This window comes from Balaenoptera borealis (genome assembly GCF_965194805.1).
Source record: "Balaenoptera borealis genome assembly, chromosome: 5".
NCBI classification, from domain to species: Eukaryota; Metazoa; Chordata; class Mammalia; order Artiodactyla; family Balaenopteridae; genus Balaenoptera; species Balaenoptera borealis.
The window spans coordinates 87837917-87862061 of record NC_138862.1 but is presented as its reverse complement, the minus strand read 5'-3'; the positions used below and the strand labels follow the sequence as shown (position 1 = coordinate 87862061).

Below are 24145 nucleotides of genomic sequence, written 5' to 3'. Positions count from 1 at the left end.
AACACCTCAGTCTTCCAACCTAATTAGAACATGTAGAAAAGAGGCATTTTTAGGACATTTAAAACTTGCAGCATAATAACCCATCTGGAGAGCGCCACAGTGCGTCCCAGTGGTCGAGGCGCCCAGCAGGTCTTCGCGCGGGCTCCCGCAGCTCCGTGCGCTCCGGATCCCCGGCGGCGCGCGGGTGCGCAGCTAAGCAGCGGGTAGCCCCCGGCGGGGGGGGGGGGGGCCGGCCCCTGCCCATCACAGAGCCCGGAGCCAGTGTTGCTTTTCTCTGCGGGCGACTTCGAACTGCCTGGATTTTTAACCCGATAAACTGATAAAGGACTAACATGTCTGGAGTCTTCCAAAGACAGAAAGAAAATCACTTTCTTGTCGCAACAGTAAGATTTTGTTACGAAATGCAAAAGTAAAGGTTAAAGCCTGGGAGATAACCGGTCGCATATGGGGGGAGGGGGGAGGAGGTGGTAAAAACTGTGGCTGTCGCGTCCCAACTATCTCGGTTCGAATCCCGGGTTTGCCATTTGAGAGCCTACTCTGTGCTAGGCGGTCGGAATACCGCGCTGAACAAGATTATCTAGGTTGTGGCTTTCTTGGGGGAACTATCATTAGCTCGGTTCCCTTGGTATGCTTCTAAACTCTGTTTCTTCACCTGTAAGAATTGTTGTAAGGATCTGAGACATCCTGTATTAAGATGAGAACGATTAACGCGCCGTCTGACACACAGTAGGGGCTCAGTAAGCATTTGTACTTCTCTCAATTTGAGCTCACCTGGTGAGGGCAGCGCAGAGAGGAGACAGGTGCCACGGTTAAGAATGATTCTTTGAGCAGTTCTTTTAAACAAGCGCTGGACTCTAAGGATGCTTAGCTGCAGATAGGAGAGCTGGTAGGTGCCCTGGAAGCTAGGGTTCATAAGCTAGAACATTACGGGAAAGTGAGCCCCGCACCAGTGGACGCCAGCAGAGAACTCAGGAGGGACTTCTAGCTAGGGTTTCCCGCTCCGGGTCTCAAGAAGGCGTGATTAGCATTCGCCCCGCCCCCCATAGCTACCCGGCCGGCGATTGGCCCACGCTCCTCGGCTGCCAGCTCCAGGCGGGGCCGGAGGGCGCCTGGGGAGAGGCTGAGCCCGCGGGGCAGTGGGCGGGGACGCGCGGAGAGCGTGGCGGGGCGGCCCACCAACCGAGCCCCAGCGCGAAGGGGCGGGGCCTGGGCGGAGCCTCCCGGCGGGCACTAGAAGCAGGTGACCCAGGCTGGGCGGGAGAGGCCAGTCAGCCCGAGGCCGGGACTCCACTGCGGCCAGCGCCGCCGCCGCCGCCGCCGCCGCCGCCGCCGCCGCCGCCGCCGCCGCCGCCGCCGCCGCCGCCGCCGCCGCCGCCGCCGCCGCCGCCGCCGCCACGCGCAGTTCAATACCCGCCGGAGGTGGGCCAAAGGGTGCTAGAGCGCGGGGGAGGAGCGGAGCCCGGCGCGTCCCGGGAGAACCGCCACCGCCCCCAGGAGTCCGCTGGAGCGCGGATCCCCCTGCAGGGGAGGAAAAGAGCGGCGGGCGGGACGCGGCGGCGGGCGCGCACCATGCAGTCCTGTGAACAAACACTGGCAGCGATGGGGGAAAATAAGTGTCCCTGGACTTTGGACTAGATTACAGCCAGATATTCCAAAAGCATCGAGACACTGCTCTCTGCGGCCTCTGAAAACAAATGAGACCCATAACACCCTTGCATAAGCTTTTAAAACATGGATCAGTGTAGCAAAAGGAAAGCTGTTCCCCCCCCCCACCTCAATATATTTTTCTCTTCCTCCTCTTCTGAGAAAGCCTATATAGTGATGAGCACACACTTTACTGTTAGAGAATTCTGTTTGCTTTTCTAATCTGTTGAACCATTCCCTCATTTATATATGAAAGCCTATGTATTGATGAATACACACGTACACATACCACGCATACATACTTTACTGTTAAAAATTCTGTTTGCTTTCCTAATCTATTTAACCATTCATTCAAGAAGAGTGTGAGGCCATTACTGGGGAAGGGGGTGACAGTGCATTGGCCAGCAGAATACCAGTGATCAGGACTGAGTGGGGACTAAATTTAAGAAGCTAAAATGGCAAAAACAATTAAAATTTGAGGATGTCTCCCTAGAAAAACAGCAAGTGTAGGGATTTGCGCTTCATTTATACCAAAGTTGGAAAAGTCAGATTTAAGCCCAGGTCAGTTTTTACATTATGGATATTAAGTAAACAAGTGTATAGTTTCCATAGTGTATTTAAGCACTTTGCTGGTGGAAAGAAGCCTCGTGTTATAGTTTTCATGGACTTTCAGAAGCTATTCACGTTTATAAAAATGCACTGCTCTTACACACTCATCCTCTGAATCAAAATTTCAGTATATTCGACAAAACCTTGTACACAGAGCTACAGAACTTTTTGCACATCTAATTCCTCTACTTGTTCAGAAGCTTCTTAGAACCTTGAAATAGATCCCCTGCCTGAGGGCCAGTTCCTCTCTTGTTTTTCAAATGAGGAACTTTTCTGATCACCTTGACCTCTTCCCTCAGTTAACATGTCTTCCCAGAAAGTACATAGATTATTCTGCTGCCTTAGGTCATTGTGCCTAATTTGGGTTTTTCCTCTTCCTTTTTTTTTTTTTTTTTTTGTGGAGGAGTGTAAAGATGATGCAGAATGTATCTAAAAGTCGTGGGATGATGTGGTTGAAGTGATTTAATTCTTCCTGTTAAAACAACTATTTTTCATTGTGGCAACATACCAAACCTAAAAAGAACAACCAATTTACTTTAAAAAAAAAAAAAGACAGTTAAGACAAAGGATACTAAGCCAAGGAGAGGCAATACAGGTAATGCATTTGGAGGTCTAGGTCCAGGCCAACTCTCAGAGCTGCCTCTGTTTTCAGCCTCTGTTCTCACCGCTGCTCTCCCTCTCCCTTCCCTCAAAGATGAAGCCCACCTGCTTCCCTCAAGTCTTACCTCAGCCACCCCTCCCGCTACCCAGGGCAGAGAAGCCCATCTATTTATGGTCGCCCCCCTATTTCCATCTCATATGCTGTTTTCTTCTGATTTTTATTTTTATTAGGCAAACAATCCACACTCATGAAAACAATTATAAAATGGAAGGTTGTGGGGTGGTTTAGCAGCTTCTTCACAGCCAGCTCTGCGATTTTAGTGAGGATTTAAGGCCCAGTTTAGTTTCACATGTACAGCTTTTGGGCTGTCCCTTTCATGGTTCAATTGTAAGCAACGTCTCCCATCACAGATTAGGAGGTAAAGATTTAGAAGGAACTAATATGTGACCTCTCAGTAAATCAGTTGATAAGACTTAGGAAGTCATTTTAATTTCTATTATTAACCTCACACTTTGAAGTTGTCTAAATTGGCTGAAAATAAGTATTCTTGGTGCCTTATTGGTTTATCCTTGCAAACCTTTGTCATGTTTTCTCGTAGTCATTTCCAGTGATAAGCCTGTGTGTGTGTTGTGTGTAATTGTGAGCAATGTACAAGCTTAACGTGCTGACACCACTGTTTCCAAGTTGGTATTCATTAGGCCGTTTCCTCCTGGGCTAGGGCTGCACTAATCCTGACACCGGCTGCCAGGAGAAAACCTCATGGATCCCACACCGCACCTTAATAACAGCATCCGTGACCTGCAGTCTCAAGTACAGAATGGGAACCCCAGAGCTAGGAAATGTAGTTGTATATTTTAATGAACTGCTACCCCTGCTAAAGAGGCTTCTTTCACTTTTGTGCTCTACAGAAAGACCAAGGGGGGTAGGAGGGACAAAGCTTTGAATAACTGCTTTCTAACACGGAATGTGGCCAACAGGACAGAGAACATCACAAATCTAGGCAGGTGTGAGGTACAGTGGCTGAGGATTTCCTGCTCCCCCTGCATGCCCTTTCTTGCCTCCAAAGTCCAATCAAGTGATCCTGGGAAAGAAATACGCCTGGGTTGAGGAGGGTGGTTTTGAAAGAAAAAGCTACCAAGACATTAAAGCAGGGTGAATGAAGGGTAGGCAGGATGAAAGTAACTAAGTAACCTGGCTCAGAACTCTCAAAAGCTTCTAGCAGCTTGATGACAATTACAGGATTTATTTCAGTCTGTGGTACATCATTTGAAGACAATATTACTTCATGTTGTTACAAACTGTATGTATAGTGTGTATGTGTTGTGGGTGTGTATATAAATAATATATATTATATATACGAGAGATTTAGTGACTTTTGATACGGGTTTGGTGCAGGTGAATTTATTACTGAGCCAAGTGAGGCACATCCTGAGTCAGTAGTGCGAGTCCAGGGCATTCAGTACTTTTTCTGATTTCCATGTGTGTATAGTGCCTGTCCCATGCGGTATTGTCAGTGTCATGTCAAATCCAGAACTCACAAAGCAGAGCCAGCGATATTTTCTTTGTAGACAATCAACTAGAATCTATAAAATTATTACTGGCAGATGATTATAATTCCAGATCCCTAACACTAGCAAAAGGAAACCCAGAGCATCTTGATAAGAAGTTTTCTGTTTTTGTTTTGTTCCTGGAAGTCAGTAGAATAGCAGTTGTATGTGGTTATATTAGTGTCAAGATACTTAATTTGCTGACCTTATTATTTCAGAAAAAAAAAATTGTATGTATTATATTTGTGGGAAGTTAAAATAATGCTTTGAGATTTTTATCAAATATGGAGAGTAGTTATTTATGAAAAACAAAGAAATGTCTATTTTTGTTTCTTTGTTCCCAATTAATGTAGATAAATTTTAAAGTGCATTAAAGCAATGGTAAAGCAAATAAGATGCTGTACAAGTATTTTTCTCATGCTTTCATGGAGAGACACTGTTTTCTAAGAGTATCTGAAGGAGGTATGTGCATTCTAACTTCATGATCAGATTTCTCGGATGTACTTTGAATATAAGTGGCAACGTTTTTATTGATAATAAAATCAAAGAAATTCCAATCACCAGAAGGAGAACTAATGAAAACATGTTTTACCTGAATATACTTCATAGGTTTCTCCTGCTGATCCTGTGATTGTTTCATGATTCACTTGAAGAAATGAAGGAAAATACACATAAGAACAGAGACATTACCTGAGATTGTGTTCTATTTTATCAACCCTCCATCTATACTCTGTACTGAAGCAATTTGGCTAGAAGTGCTGCTGTTGTTGTGTGTGTCTGGTTTGCAGTCAGAAACTCCCAAAACTTCATCATTCAGCAGTTAGATCCACAACTTTGTATTAAGGTCTAAATACAAGTCAGGGAACCCAGATAAGATAAGAGGATATATGGTTCTCCCTCTGTATTTGTGGGTAATTGGTTCCAGTCGTCTCCCTCCCCCCCCCGTGCCACCCCATACCAAAATCCATGGATGCTCAAGTCCCTTATATAAAACGGTGCAGTATTTACATATAACCTACGCACAATCCTCCCATCTTCCCCCGCACCCTCCTTTATACTTTAAGTCATGTCTAGATTACTTATAACACCAAGTACAAATCCTAAGTAAGTAGTTGTAAATATAATGCAAATGGTTGGTGGTGTGCAGCAAATTCAAGTTTTGCTTTCTGTAACTTTCTGAAATTTTTTTCCCTAAATATTTTCAGTCCATGGTTGGTTGAATCCACTGATGCAGAACCTGTGGATACGGAGGGCCAACTGTAAATTGATTTAGAGTTGGCACTTCCCTGACAATCTGGACAGATGCTTAGTAAACCTGAGATAATTAATTTAGCATCAAAGTGAGTACTATGAGCATTATTAGATTGGTACATGTTAGGGCATTTGGGAGAACAGAAAATACAGCAGTTGAGCTGGATCCTGGTGCAAGAGCCACTGTGCCTTACCCGTACAGGTCTCTAGTTGGCACATCTTCCCAATGCTTTCTCATTGTTCATTCCCCCCAGTGGAAAAGGGGGGCACTGTTGGACTTAGGAAGTTGGAGAAATAGGTAATAATGCTTCTTTTAGTGATTTAGTTACAGAGCTCTTACGTGCAACAGAATGAGAGGAAGTAGAATGGTTCTGTGCATAGATTTGGGAGCTAGACTGATTAGGGATTCAACTCCCAGCTCCATCATTCATGGGCTGTTGATCCTGAACAAATTACTTAAGCTCTTAGTACTTCACTTGTGTACTGCATCTTAGTACTTTCTCATCTGTGAAAGGGGGATAATGATAGTACTTATATTTTAGGGTTGAGAGGATCTAAAAGATTCAATCAGGTTAAGGTAAGTAAAACAAGGAGGAAGCAGCCATTCAGGCATGGAATGGAAAGGGAATTGAAAGACTAGTTTTCAAATTTGTGTCTGCATAAGAATCATTTGGGGTTCCTATTAGAAATGTAGATTCCCAGGCTTCAGCTCCAGGAATTGAGATTAATTTGGGATCCAAGAATTAGGTCTTTTTGTTCTGTTTTAGTAAACTTTTAGAATTATTTTAGGTTTACAGAAAAGTTGCAAAGATATATCCATTTTGCCCTAATATTAACATATTATCATAGCACATTTGTTAAACTAAGAAGTCAACATTAACGCACTACTGTTAACTCCAGACTTCATTTGGATTTCACCAGATTTTCCACTGATGTTCTTTATCTGTTCTAGGATTCCACATTGCATTTAGAGAAGCTTCATTTCTTACAGGGACTTTCAGCCCATGAGAGGCAGGTGGTCTGGAGACCACATCTTGAGAAACACTAGGACATGTCAAGGGCTGAGGAAGGTCAAATTGCCCCATCCTCACCACCATCCTGGTGGTGGGGGTGTTGGATATAGAAATTTGATTTGAAGAGTTGGGATGGAATCCTCTCCCTTAGATGAGAGGGGTTACCTTAAGAAGTGAGGCATCTATTCCTAATGCCAGATGAAATGAGTTTTGGAGTTTGGAAGGTGGGGTTGCTGCCTAGCCTGAGGAGATACATCTAGGGTTGTGGGCAGATCAGGGGAGTGAGTGCAGCAAATTGGGAACAACTACTTTGTGGGAACACAGGAGGGCTCAAGTAGTTGATTAAAGGGGATTACAAGGGGCCAGTTAGCCCGTGAGCCATATAAATCCTGTATTTCCTGGAACCTGGTGATAGTGTTTTAGAAATGGCTCATAGTAGTAACCAACATCAAGCACTGCCACATTGGACACGAGCAGAGAGTCAAAGGGTGAAGCTGAGATGACCTTGTTGAGAGAGGGCAGTGGGAGGTGGACAAAACACTGATGCCCTGCGTTTGGAAGAGTCGGTTCCCACAGTGAGGAGATAAAGGGCCACCATCTGGGGAGCTAGAAGTAAAGGTCAGTAGAATTGAGAACGGTAAGATGAAGGAATAGATGTTGTAAGAAAAAGCTAGCAGAGTAATTTGAGGTCTTGAAGTAGAGATCGACATATTCTTGAGGACCTTAGGTCCTGAGGCTGTCACTGACTTTCTCTAATCACATTCAAATTATTTAGCTGCCCTCACAGCAGTTAAGTAATCACCTAACCTGTTCCTTTTTTTTTTTTTTTTTTTTAAAGAACATTAACCTCTTCATTTGACTCTGGATTTCTCTTAATTTCTATACTACTTCACTTTCCTGGTTCTTTCTGCATGTTAGAGATCCTAAACCATAAACTGGTATTCATAACATTTCTTTCACATGAAGTACATGTTATCTCATCTGCCAAACCCATTTAAAATGGACTAGTGGAAATTGCCTCAGAAGCCAAACAGATTGCACCTGTGTACAAGGGACCAGGTGTCTCTGAAGGGCTCCTAGATCTTTTGTCTTCTTGCTGGCACGGTGTCAGGCTGGCCAGGCTGGTGAGTGGCTAACAGTTAAGATTTTAGGTGATCTAATCCTTAACTTGATAGATGCTGGGTGTAATCTACAGATTCTGCATAGAAATTAGCACTTACCCCTGGGAGAGCCCCTACCAGCTGTCAAGTGCTTTACCAAATAGCTCTATACTCAAGAATGCGGCTTCTGGGTGAGGGAACAGTCGTAGTCATTTTACATGTGGTTAGAGAGAAGTCTTGGGTGATGAAAGATTTTAGCTAATCTACACGCTATAGGTAAACATTTCCAAAAACATTGCATAACCTGAATACAGAGTGAATTGTTTTCCAGTAAATACTGGCTTCAGCATTTTTCAAAAATCAAGGAATGGTATATTTTATAGAATGGGAAAACTAAGAAATGAAATTTGACCTGTTGTAAAACTAGGATTTAGTGTTGTTGAATTTCAATAATGGGCATACAGGGTACATTAGGAGTAAATGTGAAAGAATAGGGTCATGATGGAATCTGATACAGGGTGGAAAAAATTTCTCTTAACCAGAAACACTGGGCCCTAAGAAGTTGTCTTAGGGTCAACCACATGAATTTAACATACAAAAATGGCAATTTAATTTGGTTCAAACATACATTTCAAACTTTTGTCTTTTCCTTGTAAAGAATAAAGTTCAGTTCACGGTATACCAGAGTTAAAATTGCACAGATGTCAGTATTCCAATAGAGAAAAATAATTTTTTTTAAAAAGCGAAAAAGTAAAATTTGAGTTCAGGTAGTCAGATATTCTTTTATAGTCTTACTACTTTAGGGAACAAACCCTTCCTCGGTATAAAAATCTGGAAAAAAATGCCATAGTTGCCACCCTCTTAATAACTAGTTTCCATGCCCCATATTTGTTGGAGAACCTACTTTGTGATGTTTAAATTTTTACCTTAAGTTGCCTCAATTTCCCATTTATTAAAATGGCTGTATTGCCTCTAGAATTAAAGCTGAAGGGGAAAAGCAATTTTTAGCGATTCCCCTTATTCTACCAACTTGTTCTTGAAGCTACAGTCATGCCCAATGTTCCTACCCCCAATTTTTTTTTTTTTAAACCTTCGACCACTCGAGATATGTCAGCATTTCTGCTTAGTAACTGGCATATTACTACGCGGTGCAAACTATTGATATAAACAGTGACTTGTGATAGATTTTTTTTCCCTTCTGTACTAAATCAGATCATTTCTCCTCATCAGCAACTTAACAAGAACAAAGTTAAAGATGTGACCTCAGGAAGGTAACTAAGGTGGATGAAATACTACGGCAATACTATCAGGACTGATGGAATATTGCTCAAGTGCAGTGGCTAGGGTCTAAAAGAAACTTTAGAGATCTGGTATATTTCCAACTGAATGTTAAGTGAAATAGCACGTTAAAGTCAAATTACGTGGCTTGTTTAAAAGTCACCCTCTTAACAGCAACCACAATTCTACTGCTTCCTGTTCTTCCATTTTCTTTCCTGTTCAATTGCTTGAAACCCTCAAACAACAAGTTCTGATTCTACAGTATTCCTGTAATTCCTTTCTCTGTGTATTTACCTACTTTTATCTTTCAATGTGCATTTCCATCTTGGCACCGTAACAAACAATTCAAAAATGCCATCTAATGCATTATGCCACTGAGCACTGTAGCCAGTGATTTTAAGTGTACTAGATTATCTTCAGGTTGAAAAGAGCGTAAGCTGAAGAAATAAATGTCTACATCTTAACTAAAGGCAGGGGTCAAAACAACTTATGAATGGTTAGTTTGAAAATGCTTTAAGGCCCGACTATCAGAGCTGACTGAAAACATTTGAGTTAGGCAGAGTTGTAATGTTATGTGAATAGTGAGAAGTGTTACAAACACAGTAGCCATATATTTTAATTAAAACAGAGTTTATTAGCTTTTCTTTTAATATAAACATGAGGAAGAAAAACCACATAAGTTGTAGCATTCTTTTCAAAATAAAACTGCAATCAGTACTTGAATTTCCAAGCTCCAAACTCCATAAACAATATTTTTTGAGGTGGTAGATTGTAGTATTTTATATACCATAATTTATCATTTATGTCTCTGTCCCTTAAAAATGATGGAACCTGCAGCACTCAGTATAATGTGAAGCCTTGCTATAAAGAGAGAAAGTACTTCTGGCCCAGAAATGCTTTGTTTGCAGGCAAAATTCCTAGGATTACATTTGAGAAGGTAGGAGGAGAAAGATTTCACATAGTTGAGAACACTTTTTTTTTTTTTTTTTTTAATATTTCAAGTTTAGGTGACATCGTTACCAATCTCCAAAAAGACTGATTACTGGACCTCCCTGCCTTTTAAAGCCTGAGGTAAGGGTTCCTAAGGTTTATATGTTTCCTCTTAAATAGAACTTGAAGTGAGACACCTACAGCCAGGTTAACACACAGGATAGAAAAGCTGTTTCGTATCACTTACTCTCCTGTCCCTACTATTAGGGTCCAGTTCCTTTCAATTTATTACATGTGAATTAACACTGTTGTTCATAATTCCTTTACCAAATCTAGAAAAAAGAAACTTAGGTGATCAAGCAGGTAAGCAGCCCAGCCTTGCAAAGGACTATTTTAAAAAGAGGAGGGGAGGTATCCCCTCAAGTCTTAGTGCAATTTTAAGCTTTGATACTTGTAGAAGTATAAATGCCACAAACTTACAAAACATCATTTGAAAGTTTAATCGAATTTCTTCTAAACTCATTTAGTTTTGTAAATTTTAAACGTTAAGCGTTTATTGTTTTATTTTTTATTTTTTAAAATTTATGTATTTATTTATTTATGGCTGTGTTGGGTCTTCGTTTCTGTGTGAGGGCTTTCTCTAGTTGTGGCAAGCGGGGGCCACTCTTCATCGCGGTGCGCGGGCCTCTCACTATCGCGGCCTCTCTTGTTGCGGAGCACAGGCTCCAGACGCGCAGGCTCAGTAATTGTGGCTCACGGGCCTTCCCAAGCCAGGGCTCGAACCTGTGTCCCCAACAAGAGAGCCTGCGACAGTGAGAGGCCTGCGCACCGCGATGAAGAGTGGCCCCCGCTTGCCACAACTAGAGAAAGCCCTCACACAGAAACAACCCAACACGCCATTACATAAATTAATTAATTTAAAAAAATAAAAAATAAAAAAATAAAAGCTTAATGTTTAAAATGTACAAAAGTAAATGAGTTTAGAAGAAATTCGATTAAAGTTTCAAGTGATGTTTTGCCAGTCTAGCATTTATACTTCTGCGACAGTGTTCTGGAGTATCTAAGCACATTATATTAAAGCTTAAAATTGTTGTGACTTTTCGGACACCTTCTATTTCATCACCGGCTTGTTAATTACTGGACCACCATGTTGGCTGGAATTATGAAAATATCCTTTAATACAAGTATATAACAAAGAGGAAAATCATCACAAAATCAGAAGCACCATTATAGTTAACAAGAAATGCAGCATGGACCCAATAGAAGGAAATAACCTATTTTCTCTGTTTATGATCGCAAACATGCTAATATGCTAATAAGTACTGCCTGCAAAGAATTTGGATGACATGTGTTATTCAGCAGCTTTTTGGTTTAAATTGATTGCCAATAATGACTAGCAGCTTCAATGATATAGTAGGGAGGAAGAACCCTGCAAAACCTAACGATGCTACGACAGTCTGTTCCGAAGTTTGGCTTTATGAGTTGTTAGGAGTCCCATGTTTTTTTTTGTTTTTTTTGTTTTTTTCTTTCTCTGTTTATGATCGCAAACATGCTAATATGCTAATAAGTACTGCCTGCAAAGAATTTGGATGACATGTGTTATTCAGCAGCTTTTTGGTTTAAATTGATTGCCAATAATGACTAGCAGCTTCAATGATATAGTAGGGAGGAAGAACCCTGCAAAACCTAACGATGCTACAACAGTCTGTTCCGAAGTTTGGCTTTATGAGTTGTTAGGAGTCCCATGGTTTTTTTTTGTTTTTTTTTGTTTTTTTTTCTTTCTCTGTTTATGATCGCAAACATGCTAATATGCTAATAAGTACTGCCTGCAAAGAATTTGGATGACATGTGTTATTCAGCAGCTTTTTGGTTTAAATTGATTGCCAATAATGACTAGCAGCTTCAATGATATAGTAGGGAGGAAGAACCCTGCAAAACCTAACGATGCTACAACAGTCTGTTCCGAAGTTTGGCTTTATGAGTTGTTAGGAGTCCCATGTTTTTTTTTGTTTTTTTTTTGTTTTTTTTTCTTTCTCTGTTTATGATCGCAAACATGCTAATATGCTAATAAGTACTGCCTGCAAAGAATTTGGATGACATGTGTTATTCAGCAGCTTTTTGGTTTAAATTGATTGCCAATAATGACTAGCAGCTTCAATGATATAGTAGGGAGGAAGAACTCTGCAAAACCTAACGATGCTACAACAGTATGTTCCGAAGTTTGGCTTTATGAGTTGTTAGGAGTCCCATGTTTTTTTTTTGTTTTTTTTTTGTTTTTTTTTTCTTTCTCTGTTTATGATCGCAAACATGCTAATATGCTAATAAGTACTGCCTGCAAAGAATTTGGATGACATGTGTTATTCAGCAGCTTTTTGGTTTAAATTGATTGCCAATAATGACTAGCAGCTTCAATGATATAGTAGGGAGGAAGAACCCTGCAAAACCTAACGATGCTACAACAGTCTGTTCCGAAGTTTGGCTTTATGAGTTGTTAGGAGTCCCATGTTTTTTTTTTGTTTTTTTTTTTGTTTTGTTTTGTTTTTCTCTGTTTATGATCGCAAACATGCTAATATGCTAATAAGTACTGCCTGCAAAGAATTTGGATGACATGTGTTATTCAGCAGCTTTTTGGTTTAAATTGATTGCCAATAATGACTAGCAGCTTCAATGATATAGTAGGGAGGAAGAACCCTGCAAAACCTAACGATGCTACAACAGTCTGTTCTGAAGTTTGGCTTTATGAGTTGTTAGGAGTCCCATGTTTTTTTTTTTTGTTTTGTTTTGTTTTTTTCTTTTTTTTTGTTTTTTTTTGTTTTTTTTCTTTTTTTTTGTTTTTTTTCTTTTTTTGTTTTTTTTTCTTTTTTTTGTTTTTTTTTGTTTTTTTTTTTGTTTTTTTTTTTGTTTTTTCTTCTTTTTTTTGTTTTTTTTCTTTTTTTTTGTTTTTTTTTGTTTTTTTTTTTGTTTTTTTCTTTTTTTTTTTTTGGAGTCCCATTTTTTGATGGTAATACTGCACTGATTCTAAAGGAATATGCAGCATTATGGGACAGTGAGGCAAGAAAAACATAGAAGTTATATAGTTAGTGTCTTTAAAGTCTAAAAATTTAAGCTATTAATTAAAAAACCTCACATAGTTCACAGATATCTGTGCGTGGATTGGGAGCAGATATCTGTGCATGGATTGGGAGCTTTTAGCTTTGGAGTGGTTTTTGTAACTCTGTTTACAATAAAAAGGACAGAAGAGCGTGTTACATTGACGAGGTCCCGTTCTTTCCTATGAGCATAATCTTCGCTTGTCCATGAGTCTCTTGAATTCAATGTCTTTCTTTAAGGTGAAAATACTAACTTTGCTGGTTTCTGAGCAGGAGAGGTGATATTTCTCCAGTTCTTGTTTCGAGGGGTTTATGATGTTACAACCCCTCACTTCTCCCTTAAGAGAGGATGGCATTGGAGCGCCGAATACCAATGAAATGATCAGCGCTGAAAGACCTTCTCATAGCAGCTCTACACACGTCTTTGTATTCGTCGTCACACAATCTGGAAATGGCCTAGGAAAGTCAATCAGGTAGAACATAGGTATAATTAGGGGGAAAAAAAAAATGTTCGGACCTTAAAAAAACAAAAAAAGCATCATTGATAAGCCACACATCTACATTCGTTTAGATAGTTCATAGTTACTGCTACTTTGGATAGCTGATATCTACACTAACTGACAATTCCCTAAGGTAATAACCTTTAAGGGCTATGATTAGATTGCTGGGGCAAGGGGTAACTTGCCCTAATAACTTAGAGTTACTTAAAAATTGGGTTCCTAATGATAGGCTCCTAATAGCAATATCATCTGTTACCTACACACGTGATCCTTAAACGTAATGGACATACACTTGGGCAAAATCAGTGTTTACTCAGCTATTCAACTTCTATTCAGTTTTCATTAGTTATTACATACTCTAAGAAAATTTTAATCAGGTAGGTATGTGCTGAAGGTAGGAGAGGTCTAATGACAAGCGCTGAAAGGTGCTATTTCACTTGCACATAAATTATGGTAGAAAAACATCTTATTCTAAAGTACCACCAAGGTACCACAGAAAGTATCAATTTTAAATGTGTTCATTTCAGTTGTGAATTTTGCTGTATACCCACCAAAAATCATAAGCCATAAGTATTACTTTGTTCCATGTACGTTACCATTTATATTAAAAACTCATGTACTTTCTACAGCCAGTATCTGAATCCACATTATACCTTCCAAGTATAGGTCTCTCAGGTTAGCCACGGATGCTTTGTCTAATAAACTCATGGGACTGAACTGTGATACACATACACACACACACACACACACACACACACACGAACTGCAAGCTGAGTAAAAAACAGTTAAGAGGGAATTCCCTGGTGGCGCAGTGGTTAAGAATCCGCCTGCCAATGCAGGGGACACGGGTTTGAGCCCTGGTCCGGGAAGATCCCACATGCCGAGGAGCAACTAAGCCCGTGCGCCACAACTACTGACCCTGCGCTCTAGAGCCCGTGCTCTGCAACAAGGGCAGCCACTGCAATGAGAAGCCTGCGCACCGCAATGAAGAGCAGCCCCCGCCCGCCGCAGCTAGAGAAAGCCCGCGTGCAGCAGCGAAGACCCAATGCAGCCATAAATAAATAAATACATTTATTTATTTATTAAAAATATCAAGACAGTAGAAATAGTCCAAAACATCAATTATTAAAAAAAAAAAAGACAGTTAAGAGTGGTAAGTAGATTATGTAGGTACATATGATTAGGGATACAATTTTAAGAAATTATTCATGTATGGTTATATGTAAGTGTAGAGGTTCAAATGGAAAACCATTAAGAACAGATTAAATATGATTTAAAGTATTCTGAATTATGGTTACAGAAGAGACAATTTTTTTTTTTATAATGTGGGATCCCTGTATAAACCATAAAAGACACAGGAGATATGATGCCAACGGGTCAATAAGCTCTTCAAACTGTTAACAGCTTTCCATTTTCCTAATCACTGCTTAATATAATTTAGCTACAGATGTGGCTTCGGTGGCTGACAGAAAACCCCAGTTAGTGATTTCACAGCCTTACCTCTAAGTTCTGTGCTCTTTCTTTGCTAAGAGGAGTGAATAGAACATTCAGGTTGTTGTCATCTGCTAAGGAGCGAAGGTCAAAGTAGTATTTGGCATACACACTGAAAGGAACATTAATATTAAACTGAAGTAGCTCCAGGAAGTGCCTTTCCATCTCATTCCTGGGGGAGGAGGAGAAGACAAAACCAACACAGGACAATTTTAGTCAACTGGGCTATCTTCAAAAATACCATTCTGAGCTACTAGGATGGCTCTAAATACTGTTTTGAAACAAATAATGGCTACCCAGCTGGATTAATACCCTAATGTTCAAACAAGGTACAGCTATTTGTGGTCCTTTCTGCGTCCCAGCACTTTGAGTCTGGGACAAGGGGGAAGAGGTTATGGCCCTCTTATGCACTCATGCTGCTGACTCAGGGGCTCATTCTTCAGAGTTCCATTAGTGCAGCTGTACGATTCATGCTCCACACTCACTCACAAGGCCCCGCTATAGTGATCAGATGAAAGGAATGATGTATGCTGTTTATTAGCTCTGAAGAACTTGCAGACATTTTCACCGGGCTGATGACAGGAAGGGGCTTACTGAAGTAGAGACGAGCCAACAAAAGGAGTGGGCACATCACCACGGCAACAAAATGGATCCATCGAGAGCCACTGCTATCATCTCTGAGGGGGGAAAACTCTTGAGGCAACAAGGATTCATCTCAAGTAAATAAATAAATAAGCTACATTCGATGGGAAAGGGAATCCCCCCACCCCCACCCCGTGCATGGGGCTGTGTCAAAGGGCATAATGCAAGTTTTTGTTCACCTTAAAACCTTACTAGGGTGAGTTGTCGTCACCATGACAGGACAGGATGCACTCTTTAAGCTTAGGAAGGCAGTAAGATTATGTCTCAGCTAGACTAAACCCACTTTACGATACGACCTCTGATAGAGCAGTTGTTTCCCCCAGTGTTAGGAGAGCAGCCCAGAATGTTCAGACCTACCGCCCCTTGCCAGGACAGACTGCACACGCCCACAGAGGGCGAATTCAATGAAGTGGGAAAGTAGAGTGCTGGGAGCAGGCTTCTGCTATATGACCATATCCAGCCATTTGCTTGCCAAATGTTTAAGTAAATAAATATAAAATTAGAGTAAATCTTACCACTTTCCACAGCAATCACTTTAGAGTTGATTATATAAAAATGATAAATACCCAAACAAACATGCAAGTGGCTTATTTTACAATACATTTGGTTTCCTGGTTTTAAAGTGTTAATATTTTATCCATTGGATAAATCAACAAATGCTCCATGTTCTCCTGTATGGAGAGCAGAGTATGAGCAGAAATGAGGTGTCTCATTTGTTGAACTTTAAACCTAACTGAACCTACTTCCAAAATTCATTTCCTGTTCATACGGCCAGAAGTCTATAGAAATGTAAATCAGATAATGTTTTGATAATCAGCTAATCAGGACTTAATTTACTACAGGAATAAATGCACTTCACTATCCCTTTTATATTTTCTCCACTAATACATTTTAATTGTGTGGAAATACAGTACTTCATAGGATTAACATGTCTATTAATAGAGCTTTAATCACTGAAGAAAAGCATTATGCCTACAGAATATGCATCTTCTGTGTTTTTTGCTGTTTTTAAATGGCTAGGTGGCTGAAGAGCCTACCACTTACAGGCGCAGCAAACTGTCTGAACAGCAGCTGCTCAGTTTAACTTACTCTTTTGAAGGGAAATATATATTTAACAAGACACAGAGATGTTAGAAAGTTTTAAGGAAAAGCTGATAGACAGCAATTTTTCAATTCAGACTCAAAATGAGACCATTACAAATAGTAGTCAACAGCAGAGGGATGAAACAAATGTGTATTAAACACTTTGTTGTAATGCTTTCCAACTCCCAAAGATCATAAACAAAAGCAGCCTATTATAAACATAACTCCTGGTGATTCTCCGTTCTACACAGAAAAGCGTTGTTTAGAATTAGTTTCTTCATAGCTGGACAGTGCCGCCAATGCTCCTGGGCTCAATGTCTATGAACACCCACACGTTTCCCTGCATGTTCTCGGATGTTGTACCTGGAACCAGAGCCCCAGTCAGCTCAGTTGCAGATTCTGAGAAAATTTCAGCTGCCATCATGGCAGGGATGGTGTTCACGATTACAGATTTTCCTTCCTTCAAGGGACCAGTTTAAAGACTGATGATAGTGTTGGTCAACGTCACTTTAGTTTCTGCAACTTCCAAAAGTACTTCTATTCATTTCAAATTCCTTATCTGCTGTTACACTGTTTGCTAAGATTGCTACCAGCAATATCACCATGACCACCTGGTTTACATGACCACCAAAGTGGGCATTTTCACCAAAAGCCACTTTGACAGCTACTGACAGTCACTGGTCCCTTCTCTTAGTCACAACTTTCCTCGCTTCAGCTGTAAATATGCACTTTGGTAATTGTGAATTATCTAGAGTAAGGGGCAAAGGTAACAAAAACAAACTCTTGCCCCTGCCTGCCATCTTGATCGGCCTCTGCTGTCCAATATAATCAAGAGGTGTCCTTTCCCATTTTCCTGAATGCCACCCACAAAGACAGGTTCACTGTCAAGCGGGCACTTCGAGAGTCTGCTGGAATTACCTCTCTGGCTCATCCTGCTTCCCACCCTTGGGGCCCTTCACCAGAGCCAGATTGGAAGCCTGGCGTTTCATGCCAATGTGAGCGTGCCATCTGTGAGGAGAACCTGCCTAGTTAACTCAAGGCCCCACAAAGTGCCGCTGTGTTTGCTGAGTGCCCTGGGGGAGGCCCCAGGGATGCTTCCCGGACTACCTGAGAGGTAGGTGTTTCCTAACTCAGCAGACTTTAGGGGAGGAGACAGGAACACAGGGATCTGAAACCTTTATATGTGGCTACCTGTACATCATAGTTTCTGTAACAACAGAACCTCAGATAAAAAGGAGAAAAAGACCAGCAAAAGCACATACACAATGTGTGACTCAGGTTGAAATTATAACCTGTCAGTAGTCTAGAGGCCCTAAGACCTTAACAGTGGCCACTTGCTTCAAAGACCAGGCATGTGCCCCTTAAAAATGGACTGGACCTGGTAGACAGCTTTAAGAAAGCTGTCAAGTTACTGACTGTACCATGTTGTTCTGGTAGTGAGCTTGTAAAATGTTTGGCAGAAACCACCAGAAAAATAATTTCAATTTATCAAGCAGAATATTACAACAATAACACATCAAGACCTACCAATTAATGAGGGGAAATACAAATTGTTATACTACAGCTAGATAGAAAGAAGTCTGTAATTTTATGTCTATTTCAGCTCTCTGCACAAGGTAACCTTTCTTAAAATGTAACATTTCTTAAAAATGTAAACTTTATGAGAGCAAATGAGGTACTGGAAAATGGTTAGAAAGTTCACGGTAACCTTACAAACTCACATGTCCTCAACTGTAACGTCCTTGAGGATCTGGCAGTAGTCCACATTCCATACAGCCCGATCGTCCCAAACCTTGGAGGCAAGAAGAATGGCTCCCAAAACAATTCTTTTCCAGTTAGTGGGGCAAAGGTCGATCTCAGCATAAGTTAAAAGCCTTTCTAAGTAAACCTGCAAAAGTAGAGCACTGATCTTTGATTTTAGTTCAGTTTAAGTGCTGTGATAAGAATTGTTAGGAATGACAGATTTCATCTCTTTTTGACACCCCTTTTATTCCTAGGTTCTACAAAGACTTTGCTCAGCCAAGCCAAGGCCAGAGGCCAGGTCACAGTTGTAAGTCAGATATTTCTGTTAGTCTGATATTTCTACTCTGCCCGTGTGAATTTCCAACCCAAATTTGGTCACAGGAATGAAAGGACATCTCAGCAAAGGGCATTCTAAAGACACGCATTGTATTATTACCTTCCCACTTGTCAAGGGCAGCACACACAGCCCAGTGTCGACTTCAACTGTTCAGTAAATGCTTGAGTGCCTATCACGTGCAATGTTAACTACAAGACTGGTGGTGGCTGCATGGCGATTTTACATAATGCTTGAGTGTGTAAAATTCTGGTAAGACTGAGCACATCTTTACCTTCTCTTCAGAGTCACCAGTCCTTTTGTGGCATGAACTTGAAGATAAAAACTGGTGGTCAAGAGAGCCTCCCAGTGGCTGCTGCGTGGCACAGCAGGACAGGCAGTACAAAGGGGCTTTACAGCTGTCAAGTATTCCCATATTTTGGTGCCTTTTTCAGGAACACACATGCATACAAAGGGTAGTCCTTTTCATATCCCCAATTTTTCACATCTCCATTATCATTTCATTATTCATTTCTGTCTTACATAATCTGCAGCTTAGTCAATTCTTTTGGTTTTAAGGTGGGAAGACCTGCCTGTGTCTGTATCCCTGGGGCTCCTCTAAACCTGCCGGTTTGTGAGATGATTTCATGGTTTCTTTTACATGTATCAAATGTCTACCCTACAAAGAACTGGATGGAGTTAACAGCTGAGCAAAGATTAGAGAGGTAAGCTGTGATTTGTTGTTACCTCTGTAGAAGAGTGTATATGCCATTTGAGAAAAAGAAAAATGTCCAGTTTTAAAGAGTCTGTTTACTCTCTGAAGGGTTATCAGATTGACAGCTCAGATTCGCCCATGCCCTCCCAACTCTACTGTGTTTTCAAACATGGGTATTGAGATTATATGTTCTTAGTGAAATTCGGCTCCCATTCCCCAAAGAACTCAGCACTCTCTAGTACCCTAAGAACGACTCTCCCCGCAAGGTTCAACTCTCTACTTTATGCGACTAATCAGAGGCACTGAAACGACACTGGCAATCTCTCAACTTCCTCTCACCTTTGTACTGGCAAACTTGGTACACGTGCCGCTATTCATTTACCCCACTTGCCCTCCTGTCTCGGAGGAAGCGAGATGTCTTTCTTTTCACTGAAGCTAACTCTCCTGTGAATGAAGTTGATCCCACCTCACTTCTGCAGAGCACTGTGCCCACAGTTAGTCTCTTTTGGAACAACTTCTCCCTCTCTGTCAGAGGCTTCCTCCAGTGTGAATGCTTCCATGTCCCCAGCCTGTCCCCCACTGCCCCTAGACGGTGTCCTCAGGGCTGAGGCCAGCTCCTCATCTCCCATCCTCTCCTTAACCCACTTCAGTCAGCCTCCTGCTGCTACCACTCTACAGAGACTACTCTTGCCGTGGTCACCGGTGCCTTCACACAAACCACCCAGAGCTCTTCGTCCCAGAGCTCCACTCCCCAGGCCTTCCCTCATAAATGAAAGAGCACTGCCACACGCCCAGTCGCTGAGACCAAACACCTGCACTTGAGTGTATCCTGCTCCAATCTGTTAGAACTTCTTGTTATCTCTACCTTCACTGGTACCCTGACCGCTTTTCTGTCTGTCACTTCTGACTTATATCGCTGCCACTGCCTAACTTCTCTGCCTCCCAACAGACTACAGTCTGTTCTCCCCAAAGCAGCCAGGAGAGCCTCTTAAATTAAGACTACTTTATGCACCTGCTCCAGATCTGCCAGAGGTTTCCCATCAAACAAATACCTTCTTCCCGTGGCCTGCAAGTTACGAGGCCCTGTGCGGTACGGCCTTGTCCTTCCGTGACCTCATCACCTATGCTCTTTCCCTCATTCCCCGCTCGGATCACAATGGCCACCTTGCTTTTCCTTGAACACACAGAACAAGTTCCTGTCTCAGAGCCTTGCACTTGTCCCCTCTGCCCGTAATGCCAGCGTACCTGATCTTCCTCAGTTCAGCCAGGTCCTGGGTTCAAACATTACCTCTTTAAAGAGGCTCTTCCTGAGCTTTCTAGTAAGCCCCTCTAATCACTTTATCCCTTTACCTTGCTTTCTCTTCATGGTTTTCACCACTACTTGAAATAGTCATCTTTTAAAAAACACTCATTAAAAAAAAACACTTATACTTTGCTATACACCTGAAACTAACACAACACTGTAAATCAACTGTACTCCGATAAAAAAAAAAAAAAAAAAAAAAAAATTTACGTCTTCCACACTTGCTCCATAAAGGCAAGAACTTTATTTATCCAACTTGTTCTCTCCTCCACCCCCCACATGTAGAAAAGTGACACAGAGTAGGTATTCAGTGACATGGTATTTATGACATGAGCAACTTCTTGGTAGCATTTAGCGTTTGGACCATACTCTCCTTCTTGAACCTCTCCTGGTGTCTCTTAGGGTTCTCTGCTGGGTTTCCTACCACTGTAGCCACTCCTCTGGGGATCTGTCCCTTAAGTGCTGACAGTCCCTACAGATCTATCTTCTACCCACTTTTTATTTTACGTACTTTCTCTGCATTTGAACAGCTACACTTAATTCCCTCCCTCTAGCTCAGATTCATGCTCCAATCCCATATATTCAAATGATTACTAGACACTGCCATTCTGCTGTCTCGCAGGTACATCAAGCTTAAGTTGTCTACAAAGAAATGCCCCTCTTCCAACCCAAATACTCTCCTTCCTGCATTTCCTAGCTCTCCATATGCAAGCACCATTCCTGCCTCTCTCAAGCATGTGCTAAGCACTCCAAGTGGCCTGTAGCTCCAAGAAAAGGCCTGTGTCTGATCCAGTACCCACTGAGGGGTCTCTTTTCAAAAGGACAAGCCTCCTGTCCTCAATTCTGCCTTGACAGGAGCCGGCAGTGAGGGGCCTAAGTATTCCTTCCCCGCAGACCACGCAGCTGACTTTCCCCCCTACAGGTTTGCTATAGGGAGGAGTAAAACAATCCCAACTACCTCTCACTTGAATATGATTTATTATTCAAATGATAAAATCTTACCATAGGAATTAGGAATGGATGACAAAAAGGTCCTTACACAGCTGTAGCTTAGCAGGCTAACTAGAGTAAAGCCTTCTGAAGTCCTACTGGCACCCTAGTCCTGGGCAACTTCACATGCAGGCAATAAGAGGACAGCAGGGATGGTTAACACCATTATCCATTATCCACGGAACAGAGAACTGAGGGCAGTAGTTCTCAATCAGGACACACATCAGAACTGCCTAGGCAGTACAGTCTGGGACTCAGCTTCAAACTACCTGGAACCTGTTTCTGCCTGTGGACCAGAGCGTTCAGTTATGGCCCCGCCCTACCACCACAACATGCGTCGTCTGTGTGTGCGTGTGTGCACTGTGCGTGCACGTGTCCCCTCAGGTGTGGAAGGAGAAACCAGAAATCTCTCCTGCTGCCTTTAATAGCAATTGTTTTGTGATGAGAAAAGCAATGGCAACATTTTAAATCATAATGATTATTAAAGCTCAAATGTGTATACTTTACTTTCTTTTGATAGGTTTCTCTTAATAAAGGTCTAATGATCATTTCAGGAACCTACTTTCATTTGGGAAAAACAGGACCATACCATGTGTACAAGACAGAAATTTCTACAGATGCTTTATGAAAGAAAAAATATCTTACCAAAGTTACTACTGCACATTCAGCAGTTAGCTGTGCGGCACTAAAAAGAGTATGAACAAATCTGTAAATGAACTTGTGCTCAGGATCATGCTCGAAGTATTCCTCTGGAATCTTTTCTCGCTGAAAGGAGAAAAAATGCAATTTAAGTATCCATGGAAGAAAAATACTTAAAAGTACCCTTAAGATAGCAGTCTTCACACTTGGGCCCACGTGCCCCTTAAAATAATTTTGGTTGGGTGACATGTCTTGTAGTCTTTTAAATATAAACAATGGGATCCTAAAATACCACAGTGATCCAGTACTCACCACCATTCATTAAAGAAAAATACAGGCACAACCGCAGAAAATTTATGTATTTCCACGTTCCTCCCCACAGAATTCTAACCAAATGTAAACTATTGGGTTGGCCAAAAAGTTCATTTGGTTTTAAGTAAAAATAAACGACACAGTTTTCATTTTCACCAAGCATTTTATTGAACAATATATTCACTAACCAAACAAACTTTTTGGCCAACCCAATATTTTTAGGCTCAAAAGTCTTGCTGATCACCATATGTCATACTTTTCTGTAATCAACTTTGAAAACACATTTCCAGTGTCCTGTAACCATAAGGCTCTAAGAATGTGCTGTCCTGTACAGCAGTCGCCAGCCACGTGTGGCTACAGAGCACCCGAAGAAGTGAATTTTAAAACTTTGTCATTTTAATTCGTTTAAAATTTAAACAGTTTTCTAATTTTCTTCCTAGAGGCCTTATCATATTAGGTTTATTTACAAATATTTATATTGTTTGATGCTATGGAAAATCATCCTTTAAAAAGATACATTTTCTGTTACTTGGGTATGTTTACTTACCTGCTCACTATTCATACAAAGTGCAACTCGGTTCATGTCCATCAACCCCTTATACAACACGCCTTCGGGAAAATGACTAGACACAACATGGCGTGGGGAAGAAGACTTAAAGGAAGATGAATTTGACTTCGAGCTGGAGGAAGTAATTTTCTTCTAGTAATTAATTTCAAAGCAAATCAGCATGAAATAAACACAACTGTATAAGAGAAAAATACCACTTCAATAAAACTGACTTACTGTGAGTGGATGTAATCTCTCATCAAAAATATCCAAGGATCTATCTGCATCTCTATAAAATAAGAATGTGCATTTAAAAAATTAATTCAGGAGTTACTATCTTAGTAAAATATCTGCTAGGAGTAGAGAGAGGGGTAGAGGAAGCTTAACCTTCAACAAAGCAAACAGTTTTATAAATTCTTCTCCTGGATTCCACCCTTAGAAAGGTTTCCTGACCTATTTTTACTCAGCACATCAAGTTCCGTGAAATCTTTTCTACAACAACCAGCCAGAGTTGCCTCTATAAGCACTGACCCTCCCTAACAGGCAATGCTAGTAAACCAATATATTTTCACTCCTCTAACCTCACACTGGAATATGCAAGAACATTTTATAAAGCAGTGGTGGTGGGCAATAAATTCTTCTCACTTCAATCAATGTGAATATGAGATTCATGGTTTTTTCCCGTTTTTTCTCTTTAGTTCTTTATATTCTTATTGTGTATTTCTTCTTGTCTCTTTTAAATAGTTTGAGTTAAAAATGTAATTGTCTTTTTATTTTAAAAGAAACCAGGCTTTTTAATTTAAAA

The 24145-nt window shown here is 41.1% G+C and overlaps 1 protein-coding gene across 5 annotated transcripts in view; it reads right to left on the bottom strand.

Annotated features, from left to right (window-relative positions):
* Positions 1-3694: 3694 nt before the first annotated feature.
* LOC309629719 (cyclin-Y-like protein 1) overlaps positions 3695-24145 on the bottom strand; it is an 83181-nt gene continuing 62730 nt past the window's right edge. For 2 of the 5 annotated variants that reach the window (XM_082394187.1, XM_082394184.1), the window contains exons 6-10: positions 23578-23629; positions 22488-22607; positions 18500-18666; positions 15063-15225; positions 9667-13518 (exon numbers count right to left, since the gene is read on the bottom strand). In XM_082394187.1, the coding sequence (XP_082250313.1) occupies positions 13402-13518; positions 15063-15225; positions 18500-18666; positions 22488-22607; positions 23578-23629 (619 nt within the window). In that variant the 3' untranslated portion in view covers positions 9667-13401. Of the gene's footprint in view, positions 5048-9666; positions 13519-15062; positions 15226-18499; positions 18667-22487; positions 22608-23577; positions 23630-24145 lie in introns of those variants that run through there. The other 3 variants (XM_082394186.1, XM_082394185.1, XM_082394188.1) reach the window with 3 other exon arrangements.